The sequence below is a fragment of the Hippocampus guttulatus genome, chromosome 22 (genome assembly GCF_054856545.1).
Source record: "Hippocampus guttulatus isolate MCC_2025c chromosome 22, RoL_Hgut_1.0, whole genome shotgun sequence".
Taxonomy (NCBI): Eukaryota; Metazoa; Chordata; class Actinopteri; order Syngnathiformes; family Syngnathidae; genus Hippocampus; species Hippocampus guttulatus.
In genome coordinates, this window is record NC_141282.1 from 2,850,679 (window position 1) to 2,865,729 (window position 15,051).

General features: G+C 45.2%; 5 protein-coding genes across 11 annotated transcripts in view; 3 read left to right on the forward strand and 2 right to left on the reverse strand.

Moving 5' to 3' along the window:
• The window catches only part of LOC147186022 (uncharacterized), a 40,389-nt gene extending 37,822 nt beyond the window's left edge, over positions 1-2,567 (forward strand). For all 6 annotated transcript variants that reach the window (XM_086103486.1, XM_086103485.1, XM_086103489.1 and 3 more), the window contains 7 exons: positions 67-222; positions 516-706; positions 848-999; positions 1,179-1,436; positions 1,508-1,661; positions 2,141-2,279; positions 2,426-2,567. In XM_086103486.1, the coding sequence (XP_085959612.1) occupies positions 67-222; positions 516-706; positions 848-999; positions 1,179-1,436; positions 1,508-1,661; positions 2,141-2,279; positions 2,426-2,550 (1,175 nt within the window). In that variant the 3' untranslated portion in view covers positions 2,551-2,567. The remainder of the gene's footprint in view (positions 1-66; positions 223-515; positions 707-847; positions 1,000-1,178; positions 1,437-1,507; positions 1,662-2,140; positions 2,280-2,425) is intronic.
• A 407-nt stretch (positions 2,568-2,974) lies between these two features.
• krr1 (KRR1 small subunit processome component homolog) lies at positions 2,975-6,341 on the forward strand. Of its 2 annotated transcripts, none has more exons than XM_086103853.1 (10): positions 2,975-3,187; positions 3,856-4,031; positions 4,110-4,244; positions 4,340-4,465; positions 4,569-4,652; positions 4,769-4,825; positions 5,058-5,228; positions 5,304-5,381; positions 5,456-5,549; positions 5,971-6,341. In XM_086103853.1, the coding sequence occupies exons 1-10, from the start codon at positions 3,118-3,120 to the stop codon at positions 6,114-6,116; spliced, it is 1,137 nt and encodes a 378-aa protein (XP_085959979.1). In that variant the 5' UTR covers positions 2,975-3,117; the 3' UTR covers positions 6,117-6,341. The 2 variants fall into 2 exon arrangements, with proteins under 2 accessions (XP_085959979.1, XP_085959978.1); XM_086103852.1 differs by having other exon boundaries at positions 3,184-3,410.
• On the reverse strand, positions 6,336-7,565 carry LOC147186026 (mesencephalic astrocyte-derived neurotrophic factor-like). Its single transcript, XM_086103854.1, has 4 exons — positions 7,421-7,565; positions 7,122-7,249; positions 6,636-6,777; positions 6,336-6,568 (listed from the first exon to the last, which is right to left on the reverse strand). The coding sequence occupies exons 1-4, from the start codon at positions 7,563-7,565 to the stop codon at positions 6,396-6,398; spliced, it is 588 nt and encodes a 195-aa protein (XP_085959980.1). The 3' UTR covers positions 6,336-6,395.
• Positions 7,566-7,983: 418 nt separating this feature from the next.
• On the forward strand, positions 7,984-11,842 carry hspa14 (heat shock protein family A (Hsp70) member 14). Its single transcript, XM_086103744.1, has 14 exons — positions 7,984-8,070; positions 8,314-8,394; positions 8,870-8,952; positions 9,306-9,354; positions 9,442-9,547; positions 9,617-9,707; positions 9,784-9,888; positions 10,072-10,233; positions 10,314-10,469; positions 10,785-10,887; positions 10,949-11,164; positions 11,238-11,402; positions 11,547-11,614; positions 11,695-11,842. Exons 1-14 carry the CDS (start codon positions 8,014-8,016, stop codon positions 11,771-11,773), a joined length of 1,521 nt encoding a protein of 506 aa, XP_085959870.1. The 5' UTR covers positions 7,984-8,013; the 3' UTR covers positions 11,774-11,842.
• Positions 11,843-12,477: 635 nt separating this feature from the next.
• prl2 (prolactin 2) lies at positions 12,478-14,341 on the reverse strand. Its single transcript, XM_086103745.1, has 5 exons — positions 14,216-14,341; positions 13,970-14,148; positions 13,441-13,551; positions 13,105-13,284; positions 12,478-12,956 (listed from the first exon to the last, which is right to left on the reverse strand). The coding sequence occupies exons 1-5, from the start codon at positions 14,235-14,237 to the stop codon at positions 12,771-12,773; spliced, it is 678 nt and encodes a 225-aa protein (XP_085959871.1). The 5' UTR covers positions 14,238-14,341; the 3' UTR covers positions 12,478-12,770.
• Between the last annotated feature and the right edge of the window lie 710 nt (positions 14,342-15,051).

Consider the following 15,051-nt stretch of genomic DNA (forward strand, 5'->3'; position numbering starts at 1 on the left):
GAGAGGAGCGAATTGCGTCAAATCGGTTCATTGTCTTGAAACTCATGGAATCTTTTGTCATCCCAGGTCCAGATCTTTGTGCGCCGTCCAACCGCGCCTTGTGTCCGCAGAACTCCCAATGCGTCAACACGCTGGGTTCATTCCACTGCGCGTGCAATTTGGGCTATTATGACGTGAGCGCTGTGCTTCAGCCACCGGTGCCCTCCTACCCGCTCTGCAATGGTAATGGAAATCATTTCTGTGTGGAATGTTAGGTTTTTTTTAAAATGCTGTTTTACTCTCTGCACCATGGAGAAAGAACGTCAAACTTGGCTTACTATAGCAAGGCATTTGCCACAAATTTAGATCTGGCCTTTAACTCATTCACTCCCAAAGACGTTTTTAGACGTCTTTTCAGACTTGGTCGGTACTAAATGAGTTAAAATCCGGGTTGCTCTCCGGTTGAGTCACCCCCTTCCAAAGTCCGATCATTTCTGTCTGCCGCTGACCTATACAAAGCACGCCTGTCTTCACAGAGAAAGGCATTTTCAGCCAGTGTCTGGAGAAAGTGATGACCGGCGGCGTGGCAAAACCCTACCTGACTGCGTACATCGGCGGGAAGGTCGAAGTGGTGCTGAACAACGCCACCTGCGAAGTGGAGGAAACCGAAATGTTGTTCCACTTCCGCACTCCCCGACACGGCTCTGAATGTGGGACGAAGAGGCGGGTGAGTGACCGGAATTTCCCGCGGCTCGAAAACATTCCAGGGTGATCGACGGAGGCTGGATTTCCATTTGAATTACCCGGTTGTGCAAACAATAAAAAATTGGCAAAAACCGTATGTAAAAAAAACTTTGTGTTCTTCCAGGTGAACAAAACCCACATTGAGTTCCAAAACACGCTCGCAGTCTCCTTGACCAAGGAAGAAGCCATCAGCCGCAGGGATCTGAAAGTGATCTGGAAGTGCGTCTACCCTCTGCATTATATTCGCAACGCCCATGTGAGCATTGATTTGAAATGGTGAGTCACGTTTGACGTTGAAACAAAAAGGCTGCTGGAGGGGGGGAGGGAGGTTTCTTGTTACTATGACAACCAGATCAGCACAATTATTTTTTTTTGGTTTTTCAAGATTCCAGTCAAAAACCAGATGCGCTCACATGTTTAGTTTCTCCCCCCCCCCCCCCCCCCCCCCCCTGTAGGTTCAACGCTTACTCCCTGGTGGAGTTCAACACCTCCCTGCAGCTCGGCCTGACCATGGACCTCTTCAGCGACAAGTCCTTCCGCAGCAGCTATCGCGAATTTGCCAGCATGGACCCAGAGGACACGTTGTACTTCGAGGTTGCGCTGGACGGCAACGCCTCTTTTGCCTCCAACGTCCTGCTGCATGTGGAGACCTGCTGGGCCACAGAGACCAGTGACCCACAGAATGAAGTTCAGGGTATTTTCCTGGAGGACGGGTGAGGAAATTGAACCCCCCCCCCCCCCCCAAGATGGCCGATGTACAATCACTTTTATTTGTTCCGCTTAGATGTCCCATCGACCACACGTTCCGCTGGCTGTCTGTGAACGGCGTGGCTCAGAAAAGCAGATTCGCCATGCAAATGTTCCACATGCCTGAGGAAATGCCCCTTTATTTTCACTGCCTGGCCGGCATTTGCGGAATTGAAGAAAACTGTACAAAGGTAATGCTGGTTGGTCACCGTACTAGTTGGAGCTGTCATTCAACAAACGGGCGAGACGTTTTCTGATTGGTCGATTGGCATCATCGGACACTGTCTGCAATTATTGGATCCATAATTGTGAAAACGACATAAAAATGAACAGTCTCAGTTTTAAGGTCACAACAAATAGTAAGGCGTATGACTATCTTAAATACAAAGACAAAAATGTTCCGTAAATCGAATTACACAGGTGAAAAATATATTTTTTCTTTGGCCAGGCAGATATTTTCTTGAGATTTAGCACTCATCTTCTGAAGCTCCTTTCTCCAGATTTTCAGAACTAGTTTCTTAGCAGGACATTTTAACCCAATTCTGTTGCATCATTTATTTATTTATTGCCCCCCCCCCCCAAGCCCTTATGACAAAATACCTACGACTTGATGTCATTTACATTCATTAACATCTCAAAATATTCCCATGTTTTTCCTCCAAACTTGTAGAACTGCACAGGCCCTCACCGAGTCAAGCGAGCGGCAACCCGCATGATGAGCACAAAACCAAATTCGAAACGCGCTGCCGTGGTGTCTGCCGGCCCTCTTATTGTCAGTCGGGAGGCGTTGAGAACCAAAGGGTCTTCCTGTGAGTTACTCAAACTCGTCATAATCTGATGAGAACCTTCTTAACAGATCATTTTTGTTTTGACGTTGTACTATCCACATTTAAATATTAGAGATGCAATATTGCATACTGAATAAATGAAATGTCCCCTTTTTTTTCTTTTGCAGGGAAAGACAATTTGACGATGCTCTCCATTGTGGCGGGGTTAGTGGGCATTTTGGGATTGGCAGTTGTGTCAGTGAGTGCAACCAAAGCGATTATGGCTTTCCACAAATGGTGTCAACAGAAATAAAGTGCTTGGAACTGTCATTTTTGTTGTGTTCATTTCAAAAAAATGTTGTTCATACAAATCTACTTGACTGAATGGCTTCTACTCTTCCTTTCCACCTCATTAAGTGGCCAACACCAAGTCAATAGTGGGGCATTGCTTGTTGAATAATTGAAATGGAGGCAAATTAATAACTTTGAATGTTGTCTTCACCAGTTTCAGAGTAAATCAATACTTTATGCATCGCTGCATAATTTATATTGCCTAATGGTGGCGGCAACGCAGCACGCTCGACTGATTACGCTCGCGCTAAATTTGTAAAACGCCGAAGAAGAAAGTTGACGCGTCATTTCCGCATCCGCTTAAAGATGGCGTCTGTAAACGCTATGGATGTAGTGAGTGAAGCGCAAACTGGGACATGGTCTAACATAAAGCCGGGTTTCCGAGTAAATTAATACTTTGTGCATAGCTGCATAATTTATATTGACTAATGGTGGCGGCAGCGCAGCACGCTCGTCTGATCACGCTCGCGCTAAATTCGTAAAACGCCGAAGAAGAAAGTTGACGCGTCATTTCCGCATCCGCTTAAAGATGGCGTCTGTAAACGCTATGGACGGCGTGAGTGAAACACAAACTGGGACAGGGTCTGACAAAAAGCCGGGTTTCGGAGTAAATTAATACTTTATGCATAGCTGCATAGTTTATATTGACTAATGGTGGCGGCAGCGCAGCACGTTTGTCTGATTACGCTCGCGCTAAGTTCGTAAAACGTCGAAGAAGAAAGTTGACGCGTCATTTCCGCATCCGCTTAAAGATGGCGTCTGTAAACGCTATGGACGGCGTGAGTGAAACGCAAACTGGGATAGGGTCTGACAAAAAGCCGGGTAAGTAATGCGGGCGAAGTTGTACGTGTATTTTGCCATGTATTAAAGTACGCTATGCAACACTCTTGGCTAAAAAGACGAATTTGAATCACCCTTAATCTTATTGCTTTTAAACGTGTTGAGTGGTTGGCGTGCAGGAATTGGCACCGAAGCTAAATATTAAGCAACGTGTTGCCTTGTTTCTTTGTCTCGTTAAGAAGACCTAAATTATGCTCTATGTCCTTTTAATCGAATTCTAGAAAAGTCGTTCTGGTTGACGAGTTTTTTTACTGGCTAATTTGTCTTGTAACTTAGTTTCTGTAAGCACTTCAAAAAAGAACAAAAGCGTTTCCTGGACAGTTTATCTACAACAGTGTGAATTTGGTCTCAACTAAATACATTGGGCTTCTCTTGTACCTTGTCTGCAATCAATCCATATGTGATGAATTTGATTTCTGTCATGCAGCGGATGAAGCCGATCTGCTCACTGTTCCTGATGGCTGGAAAGAGACACCATTCACGAAAGAAGACAACCCCCGCGGTATGTTGGAGGAGAGCAGCTTTGCCACCCTCTTTCCAAAATACAGAGAGGCCTATCTGAAAGATTGCTGGCCACTGGTGGAGAAGGCTTTGGGAGAAATGGTGGGTAAGCCACAAAAGAGTCGTGTCGCCGGAGAAAATTAGTCCCAAAACTCTGATGCCTGATCTGGTTCTTTTCAGTATGTGAAAGCCTCCCTTGACCTGATTGAAGGAAGCATGGCTGTTTGCACCACAAAGAAAACCTTTGACCCATACATCATCATCAGAGCCAGGGATCTCATCAAGCTGCTTGCCAGGAGCGTCCCATTCGAACAGGTGATTATCCTCGTGTTGACAGAGCGAACGTCATCGCAATCGGCGTTTCTCTCCTTCACATGTACTGTATGTTTTTTTTTTCCCCCCACCGCCAGGCTGTGCGGATATTACAGGATGATGTGGCGTGTGACATCATCAAAATAGGGACCTCGGTGAGGAACAGAGAACGATTTGTTAAGCGAAGGCAGCGTCTTATCGGCCCGAAAGGTTCCACCTTAAAGGTGAGTCCCTACATGTCATACGACCGTCAAAGCAACCTCAGTCATATTTTATTCCCTCCCCCGTCCATCTCAATTAAATGACTTACGTTGTTGTCTCGTCCAGGCTTTAGAACTACTGACCAACTGCTATGTGATGGTTCAGGGCAACACCGTGTCCGCCTTGGGGCCCTTCAACGGCCTAAAGGAGGTAGGCACTTTCTACACCTACAGGATCTGTGATTTATTTTTTCAATTTTTGTATCGGCAAATAAATGGCACAAAGGAGATCGTGTCTCATGTTATGTCACGTGTGATCTTGTTTAGGTGCGCAAAGTTGTCATGGACACCATGAAAAACATCCACCCCATCTACAACATCAAGGTACGACACCTCGTTTGGTTTCCACCCCCTTCCTTGTCCTGTGCCCGATGAAGAATGTTTTTTCATCCTTGTTCCGACCCTTCTGACGGAGATCACTCTCTCTGGGTTTGACTGCCACGGTTGGCTCATCCCAGGGCTGAGGGCACAAAAGATATTTCCCGGTGCATACCACTGCAAAGTTCCAAATTTATTGTATTTAAAAAAAATCTTTTCTCTCTGCTGCAATTGGCAGACCCTGATGATCAAACGAGAACTGTCCAAGGACCCCGAACTCCGCGTGCAGAATTGGGAGCGGTTCCTGCCCAAGTTCCGACACAAGAACTTGACCAAGCGGAAGGAGCCCAGAAAGAAGAGTGTGAAGAAAGAGTACACTCCCTTCCCGCCACAACAACCAGACAGCCAGGTCAGCACGCTCGCGAATGGAAATGTTCATCATTTCGATAATGATCATCATTGACGCTTGTTGCTCTCACTAAAGGTCGACAAGGAATTGGCTTCGGGTGAATTCTTCCTGAGGGAAAGCGTGAAAAAGAGGGCGAAGATGGCAGAGATCAAGGCTAGTGGACTTCCGTGTGAATGGCTTGATAATCACGCCAGACCGCATCTGCTAAATGACTTTGTTTATTTTAGGTGAAGCAAGCCGAGGCGCTGACCAAGAAGCAGGAGCAGCGGAAGAAAGCTTTCATTCCTCCGAAGGAGAAACCCTTATTGAAGAAGACGAAAGGTAGAAATGCAAACTCCTGTGGTGCCTTGACTAGTGCAGCCCCAAATAATTTTAAAAAAAATCCTTAACTCATTCACTCCCAAAGACGTTTTTAACCGTCTTTTCAGACTTGGTCCAGATTTGGCTGGTACTGAATTAGTTAAAAGGGGTTTGTCATAGAAGATGTTGGCAAAGCACAAGAGGTTTTTAATTGCATGTTGCAGAACATCAGTACTTGCATTATTCACTACAAACGAGCCATAGTTGGCATACGAGCTTGAGTAACGTAGTGGAATGAATGCAACAGATATGCGCAAAAGTGTTTTTTTTTTTTTTTTTTTTTTTTACACAAATAGCATACCGTTTGACCGTTTGACTCTGTGAATGCTGAAATGCGCGGTTTCCTAGTGCGCAACTAACATTTTTATATCTGCGGTTTCAGCGCCCGTGGAAAGCAAGCTGGACATCGAGGCCATCAAGGCCAAAGTGAAAAAAGCCAAAACCAAGAAGCTGGGAGCTCCGCCAGTGAGCCCGGCGCCTCCCGTCGCCAGCAGCACAAACAAAAAGAAAACCAAGGGCAAAAGCTGAGCGTCACGCAAGAACTCTGTCCCGAATCCCATGTGATGTGGTATTTTTTGGAGTAGGAGAGAGAGGCTAATGTTCCACCCCGGTTCTGTGGGGAACTTATCACATCGCAACCCTTTCGGTTCTCTGTTCAGATTTTCTCTGCTCTGTATTTATCATGTAAATGTGTTTCTGTGCTGTGTGTACCACTTCTATTGAGTTAAGAATAAATCTGTCTTTTTAAAATTTTTTAATAGATTAGAATTGCTTTTTTAATTTTTTTTTTTTTTTAAACACAGTAATTCACAATTCTCCTTTTCGACTCTGGCGCGGGGCTTTCTCCAGGATGAGGCTGACAAACTCGTGTTTCTCCAGGCACCCTCGGCACTCCTCTCCCCACGAGGCTAAAATATTCCTCAGCTCCAGCACTCGCATCTTTTTCAGGTCTTCACTGCTCAGGTCCCTCAACTCGGGCTCTGGGGAGATGGAAGGGGATGACATTTTAATAGCATACCACCCCATATAGACAGATGTTTTGCGCACCATGTTTGAGTTCACATATCTGCGTGTCCCTGCTGCTGAGGCGCTGGCATATCTTCTCCACAGGAACGTGGGAGGCCAGAGGCTGCGAGACGGATCCTGTGACACGGGTGGCTGCGTCGTTGCTGGCACCGAGGTAGTAACACTGTCACACAACAGAGGCCATTATTCCCACACTTGCATTTGATCATTGAGAATACTTTGGAGAAAAAAAAGTAATGGAATTAAAAGAGCATATTTTTATCCTGTATTTCTGTTTACAATATAGTGAATGTGCACTTTGCATGAATACATTGTCCATGTCATGTAATATGTGTATTGCGTTTAATAGTGTTTAGTGCACTTAACTCATTCACTCCCAAAGACGTTTTTAAACGTCTTTTCAGACTCGGTCCAGAATTGGCTGGTTCTGAATGAGTTTTAACAGGACTTAATCCCTCCAATTTTTTTTCCCTTCGTCTTCTGTGATCAACAATAGTGTGTCCTCACCAGCCTCGCCTCCTTCCCCTGAGCAACAGAGCAAGCTCGCAAAAGTTCTTTCTCCATCAGAGCAGGGGTCAGCTCTTTATGGGTTGCCGTCACGCTTCCATATAGTCTGTGGAGAAATCCCACGCACACTGCAGACCGGTTTTATTAATAGTCACAAAACATGCTTATTAATCTCATTCATGCTTCTTGGGCGAGAAACAATTGGGCCCCTCAGTCGTGCATGCAGTATATTGACCGTTCAATTGCTGTTCTGTTGATATGAGGAACATGCAATGTCGATTTCTAAATCACTTTGTTACCTTCGCAGTTTCCTGCCTTGGAACAAGACACCCGATTTAAAAGCAGCAGAGTGCAGAGGAGAAGCGGCGACATGGTGTGGTGTTTGCTGTTATTAATAGCTGCATGGCCCAAACCAAATGTGCTCCCTTTGCCCCGGAGACACATGAACCAATGTCACTGTCTTTACAAGTAATGTATTACACATATTTTACAATAATGGATATTTGATGTGTGTGTGTGGGGGGCGGGGGGGGACTTTTCACTTGGAAGAAAAATAAACATTGCTTTGGCCTCACCTAATTTAGAATATAGCTTTAGTGCCATCTGGTGGAATCATTCTGCCAGTTACATTGAATTTACGTGAAGTAACTGAAGTCCAGAACCCAAGAAATGCAGTTTCCTTCGTGGATGAATTCATTGGTAGTTTCTTTGTCTTTAAATTCATAAAACTTGACGTAATCTTTCAGTCATACAAGGGTTTCAAACCCCCTCGTCCCCCAAATAAAGCCCACATATTTTGTAGGCGTGTATGCTATTATTTTGAAAATCTTACCCCGGATGCCGTTTACGTGCTTCTTGTCCACGTGATGCCGGCGGCTACATCTCATTCAGCATGGCTGCTATCGGCGTCCACTTCGGTTACACATGCGCTTGTGTGGCGATATTTAAGGTCAGCTCTTCCCGGTAATCTCTTAACGTTATCGTTGCGTTTAAATCAGTAGCGGTTGTAGTTATCGCAACGGTATATTTAGTCAGAAATGGCGTGTTTGTTTATTTTTTGGGGACAAATGCTAACTGCTGTGGATGCTGTATGTTTGCCGGACACACAGTTGCGTGGAGTTTTGTCACAATTCTTCGATGTGAGACGACATGTATTTTCAGTTTTGTTTGAATATGCTTTTAACGCGTGTAGGACGGTCGAGCTGACGTCATTGCCAACGATGCGGGAGACAGAGTGACGCCGGCTGTGGTCGCCTACAGGGAGAATGAGCAGGTAATAGAAAAATTATTACTTTGGTATTATTGTTCGTTTTTTTTACCCCCTAATGATTCCCTGTGGGTTTCTTTTATTTGTGGTGTCTACCTGCTACAAAGCCGATTTGGCATAGGCTTGATCAATATGGTCTTAAAATAAAATAGGTAATCCCATGACCTACTACTTTTTGCCAACGCGCATGTAAACGCAATACTTAATATTTTAACATTAAATTGGTCACCAAGTAAACAAAATGAACTGTGAAGCTACATCTCTTCCTGTCATTCGCAAAAAAATTAAAAAAATGTGTGAAGGATTCCACTCATGTACCGGTAGTTGGATTTGGGAGTGAAAATGTTCCTAGATTGGAAAACTCAACGGAAGTCACAAGAATTACTTAAAAAGTCGTCCAAAAATAAAACTGAATTGCCCAACCCTACAAAGGTGTCTTAATAAGACCCATGAAATGTTTCAACGTGATTGTCTTCTACAGCTCGTGGGGATTGCAGCAAAGCAAGGACGGGTACGCAATGCCGCCAACACGGTTGACAAGGTCAAGCAAGTCCTGGGCAGAAGGTGTGATGCAATATTATCCTCGTCGTCAAATTGGGGTATAGGTTTTCCGAAGGACTATTAAGGCCACAATGAAAATGTGGGAGGGAAACAATCCTACAAGATCAGTCAGTCTTATGGGGCAGCGGTGAGGAATATATATATATTTTTACACAACTTCATTCTAAATTTGTGTCTTGGCTCCGAAATATGACTTATTTCAAATCTTTTTCTTATTTTTTCATGAATATATTCACTTGGTTGTCATTATTTTCCAGTGTGGCTCTAATACTCCTCTGGCAATGTACAATAATAATAGTCATCTTTACTGCCGACCGAACTCACTGTGTTGCACGATGGTCTTTCTCCATGAGCAGCTTTGATGACGCAGAGACGCAAGCTCATAAGTCGCAGACAAAGTGTCAGGTGAGATTTTTTTTTTTAAACTCAATGGGCTCTTCCACCTAAAATTTTATTAGGAACTTGTGAGCGTTGCTTGTTGCATGTACTCAGGTTGTAAACCGGTCTGGGAAGCCATATTATGAGATTACAGCAGGAGAACGGCCCAAATATGTTGCGCCGGAGGATGCCGCCCAACTCATATTTCACAAGATGAAAGGTAACACACATTCTCACACGCAAATCGTCCGAAAATTCGATATTTATCTTCAACATTTTGTTTTCCCAGAAACGGCTCAGTCAGCTCTCGGCTCCGATGTGACCGATGCCGTCATTACCGTCCCGTTTGAATTTGGGCCCCCTCAGAAGCACGCGCTGAGGTTTGGTCACATCCGTGCGACCCGTGCTTCATTTGCCGGTGCGGTTCTGTGCTCATCGGACGTCTTCATTACGCAGGGAGGCAGCCGAAGCCGCCGGGTTCAATGTCCTCAGGTTGATCCACGAACCCGCCGCCGCTCTTTTAGCCTACAACATCGGGCAGGACTGTTCCGCTCCAAAGAGGTTCTGTCAATGTCATTTTTCCATCTTTAGATGATTACCTGTATTTAACTCATTCAGTACTAGCCAATTCTGGACCAAGTCTGAAAAGACGGTTAAAAACGTCTTTGGGAGTGAATGAGTTAATGAATTGTGTGCCCCCCCCCCAAAAAAAAAAACCCATTGATGTGTCTCTTGTTTCGGCAGCCATGTTCTGGTATACAAACTGGGTGGCATGTCTCTGAGCGTGACCGTGCTGCAGGTGAACGGAGGACTGTTTCGCGTCCTGAACACCCACACCGACCACAGCATCGGCGGAGAAAGTTTCACGCAGGCCTTGGCCCAGCATCTCGCCACCGAGTTCAAACGGTACCGTCGCCATAGTTTGAGTCCACAATTGATGTCAATATCATTCTCGTGAACTCGCATTTCTTTGTGTGCGCGCGCAGCACTTTTAAACACGACGTGACCAGTAACGCACGAGCAATGCTCAAGTTGATGAACGGAGCAGACATGGCCAAGCACTCGCTGTCCACACTGGGTTCAGCCAATTGCTTTGTGGACTCGCTGCACGACGGCACCGACTTTGACTGCAATGTCTCCAGGTTCGTGTGGAAACGTGGAAGCCGAAGATGAAGTTAAATCTCAGCATTTTATTGTGATTTGTGTGGCATTTGGGGAATAATAACTTCCTAATGTTAATTATTTAAAGGTAGAAAATTGTCTAAAAAAATGTTACTTGACAAATATAAATAACATAAGATGTATTCCAGCATACACACCATTAACTCATTCAGTACCAGCCAATTCTAGACCAAGTCTGAAAAGACGTTTAAAAACGTCTTTGGGAGTGAATGAGTTAAATAGCCGCAATTTTTTTTTCCCTCAACGCAACCCCATTGTGTCGCCTGCCCTCTTAGAGCTCGATTTGAACTGCTCTGCTCCTCCCTCTTCAACAAGAGCATCCAGCCAATCCGAAGCCTCCTGGAAAAGACCAAACTCTCCACTAGTGACATCAACAAGGTCAGTTTTTGTTGACTTTGACGATAACGGACGAGAAATGCTCAAACCGCGCCTGTCACAGGTGGTTCTGTGCGGCGGCTCGGCACGGATCCCTCGTCTACAGCAGATGATTCGCGACATGTTTCCTGATGTGGAGCTCCTGAACTCGGCGCCTCCCGATGAGGTGATTGCGGTGGGTGCGGCCCTCCAGGCGGGTTTGCTGGTGGGTAGGGACCACCTTCTGTCCGATGAAGAATCAGTCCAAGTGGATGTCTCCGCCTCGGACATCCTACTCAAGGTAATACCCACCGAAGCCAAGATGATATCGTTCCTACTTCGTCTTCACATAATATTTTGGGATTGTGTGGCAGGAGAGAAATCAATCCGGAACGGAGGCGTTCACCGTGCTCCTTCCGTCCGGTCTGCCGCTTCCTGCCCGCCGAACTCACACTCTGAGCGGAGGAGGCCAACTCTCCTCCCTCTGCCTGGAGATTTACCAGCGATTTGACTCTGAGCAGCCAGAAAAGCTCGCCATGGTATATTAACTCATTCAGTACCAGCCAATTCTGGACCAAGTCTGAAAAGACGTTTAAAAACGTCTTTGGGTTTGAATGAGTTAAGCCGCAGCGTATTCCCAAATTCGCCTCAAAGGTTGTTTTTTTTTGTTTTTGCTTGTACAGATTATATTGCGAGACCTGGAGCCCAAAGAGGAGAACCACAACATTGACACAGTGGTCACCATGAAACGGTATGGATGCTTTTTAAAAATCATTACGATTACCGACTGCATTTTGGTGTTTCTCCCATTATTTGTGTGTGTGTTAGCAGGGATGGTTCCCTCCATGTCGCCTGTGTCGAGCAGAACAGCGGGAGGTCCGAAATCATCGACATAGCAGCCGCGTCATGAAACTAAATGACACCAGACACTATCACATACATTTTTTAAGATCAATAAACCTATAAATTGAAATTTTTACCCCTTCGGCTGCCAGTGACTACTTCAGTGCTCTTCTGCGTGGGGTAATGTCAGTGTCCTTTCAGTCGTGTGGATATTCACTGGCCACAATATTAGGTACACCATGTACTCCGTTGTTCTCAAACTCGGAGGTCCATAAATATATTTACAATAAGTTGTCATACCATAAAAAAAAAGTATATCCCTACTTGTAGGGGGAATAAAACAGCACAATGAACCACTTTAGCTTTGGGTTAACCAAAAGCTCTGATTGTGACATCCCAGCAAAAATCGCATGTGTGTGTATTTTTTTTTTAAACAAAAAAAACCCACATTACTACAGGGATTTTTTTTTTAAGGAGAAACTGTAAAGTCCTTTTTCAAGAATAGTGGCAGCTTTTCCAGAGTAAAAAACCCCCAGAAAATTTAGACTTTTTTTCTTTTTCATGAAACCGACTTTCTTGGGAAAATGTGAACATTCTCGTAAGATTTAAGATTTTATCCCAGCAAAATAGGCTTGTAAATATTGACTTTGTTCTCAAAACATTGTAACCTTTTTTTTCTTCCCCCTCTTAAGTATGAATTCGGAACAGTTATTTTTTTTCTCATAATAGACAACTTTTTAATTCCTATTTACATTTAAGGGTACATGTGGTAGTATGCTCAGTAGGTGTCAACAATTGGAGGACACATTGTCATCGACAAAGGATCATCAATAGGTGAGCTCAAAGGTTTGATTCAACATGTTGCATTGTAAGTAAACGCTACGCATTGAAACCAATACATTTCATAATATTCAAACAACAATCATTGTGCTTATATGAAGAAAGGTTGTCAAAGTCTTTTGGATTTCACTATTGCTGCCCACGCACCCCATACTAAAACCTTTCATCTGTTCGGAACTTCAGCCTCTCTATTTGAACTCATCCCAGATGTGTGATTCTTCCCTTCAGCAGCCGTGCTCGGGGACGATGCGACACTTGAGGATCTTCAGGTAGTTCTTGATCTTGTCCGAGTCGCGGCGAAAGCAGTAGAGGAGCTCGTGGTCTTTCATCAGGCGCCACCCGCCGCTTTCCGAGGGCAGGAAATCCGCCAGGGTGCCGACGGAGTTGCTGATCATCCCCAGCGTCTGCATCTAAGGTAGAGAAATGCACAATGTGCCTCATAGTCGTCATCTTTAACCCTTTCATGGACCAGTAATAACTTGATAAGCTGTTCGCAGTCGTGACCGATGGTCCCCAAAACGGTTAATTTAGTGTTTCATTTTCACGCGGTATGAATACCTTTTCGGCTACTTTTTCCACACCTTTGCGTAGCTCATGCACCATGTCGCTCATCTCGAGGGCCTTGTCCGAGCTGAAATTGGCCAGGTCATGCTGGTGGGCTGTGATCTGGTGGAAGTGCCACAGGGGGTCTCTCCACGCCATGAGGAGCTTCAGGATCACCTCGGTTAGCTCCTCGCGCTACAATCACAAGAGGACAATTTGGAATGGGGGGGGGGGGGGTTGGGAAATTCCATTTTAGTTCAGCTTTCCATGTGGAAAAAGGATATTTGGAAATGACCGGTCCTACAAAACGTACCCTGAACACGTCATACTTAAACGTTAAGGCAGATTTACCGCTATTCTCTGAGCGTTCTCCTTGCCATTGGGGGTGACGAGGTTGGAGGTGTGACAGTTGCGACTGATCCTTCCAACGTGATTCCGACTGGGCAGGAAGTACTGCTCCTGCTTCGGTGCACATCCCAAGAGTGAAATATCAGAGGTCTGATGTCATGTAAATGTCACCGGGTAGCTGTGATGACTGGCAATACTGTACTACAATGCTATGTCAGGTTTAATTCAAATGAGTATGTGGCTTTAAGAATGCAACCCTAAATTTTAAGGGTCAGTCTGTCTTGAAAGGATTTGAACGATTAGCATTTTGCATGTTTGCATTACACAAACAGCAATCAGCAGGAGTAGTCAATTTCGTCGTAAATGTACTAAAAATGTCTTCATATGTCATTGAAAGCCAATGTTTCCGAGTCTCTACTGTTTTTAGGGATATCTTCTGTTCAGCTTCCCTCATCCGAGAACCAATTTCAATCAGACTTTCAGCATATACAGAACGATGGGTATGCAAATGATGGAAAAAAATGCCACTTACAAACTCGGAGTGAAGGTCATTGGAGATGCCGTGCATCCTGGCCGAGTGCTGGATGACTCTGTCAAACAAGTTGGCCAGCGAGAGGACGCGGCACCTGGCCTGGCCGTTGCCGCAGACGGGTGCCGCAGCCACGATGGCCGGTCTGCTGCCCAACGTTATACTGGCCACTAGCATCCAAACTAAGGAGGGAGGAATCGACAAGATAAACGTGGAGGTTCGGGTGGCTTACAGGAGCAATGAAAATACCTGATGTGAGGCTTCGTGGCATCCTGCAAAGTGAAGTGGAGCTCCTTTCTCCCGAGTGTAAGTGTCCCTCTCTGACTCTTTAATAGTGACCAAAAGAGCAAGGAGGCGGGGAGGGAGGCAGGTTACGAAGGGGTCAGACGTTTGACATAGTGTTCGTACTACAGTGAATCATGAATCATAGCTTGAGATCACATACTCGTGGAAACAACTTTAAACGTATGAAACAGGGACATTTTAACAATACAAGATTTATTTATTTTTTTAGCTCTGATAGAATCAGCTCACCCACAACTCAATTGAAGACAAGCACTATAGAAAATGATCGATGGATTTTATCAGAGAATTTGTGATGAAGGGCGGCCCGGTAGTCCAGTGGTTAGCACGTCGGCTTCACAGTGCAGAGGTACCGGGTTCGATTCCAGCTCCGGCCTCCCTGTGTGGAGTTTGCATGTTCTCCCCGGGCCTGCGTGGGTTTTCTCCGGGTGCTCCGGTTTCCTCCCACATTCCAAAAACATGTATGGCAGGCTGATTGGGCGCTCTAAATTGTCCCTCGGTGTGAGTGTGGGCGTGGATGGTTGTTCGTCTCTGTGTGCCCTGCGATTGGCTGGCAACTGATTCAGGGTGTCCCCCGCCTACTGCCCGAAGATGGCTGGGATAGGCTCCAGCACCCCCCGCGACCCTAGTGAGGATCAAGCGGTTCGGAAAATGGATGGATGGAATTTGTGATGAAGCATGTTTTTTCCCCAACAGTGAAGTGTGACAATGTTTAATCTTTGTTTAAAATCAAAAAAATTATGATTTTTGAGTCCCAAACTATAATAATAATTTCACAAATA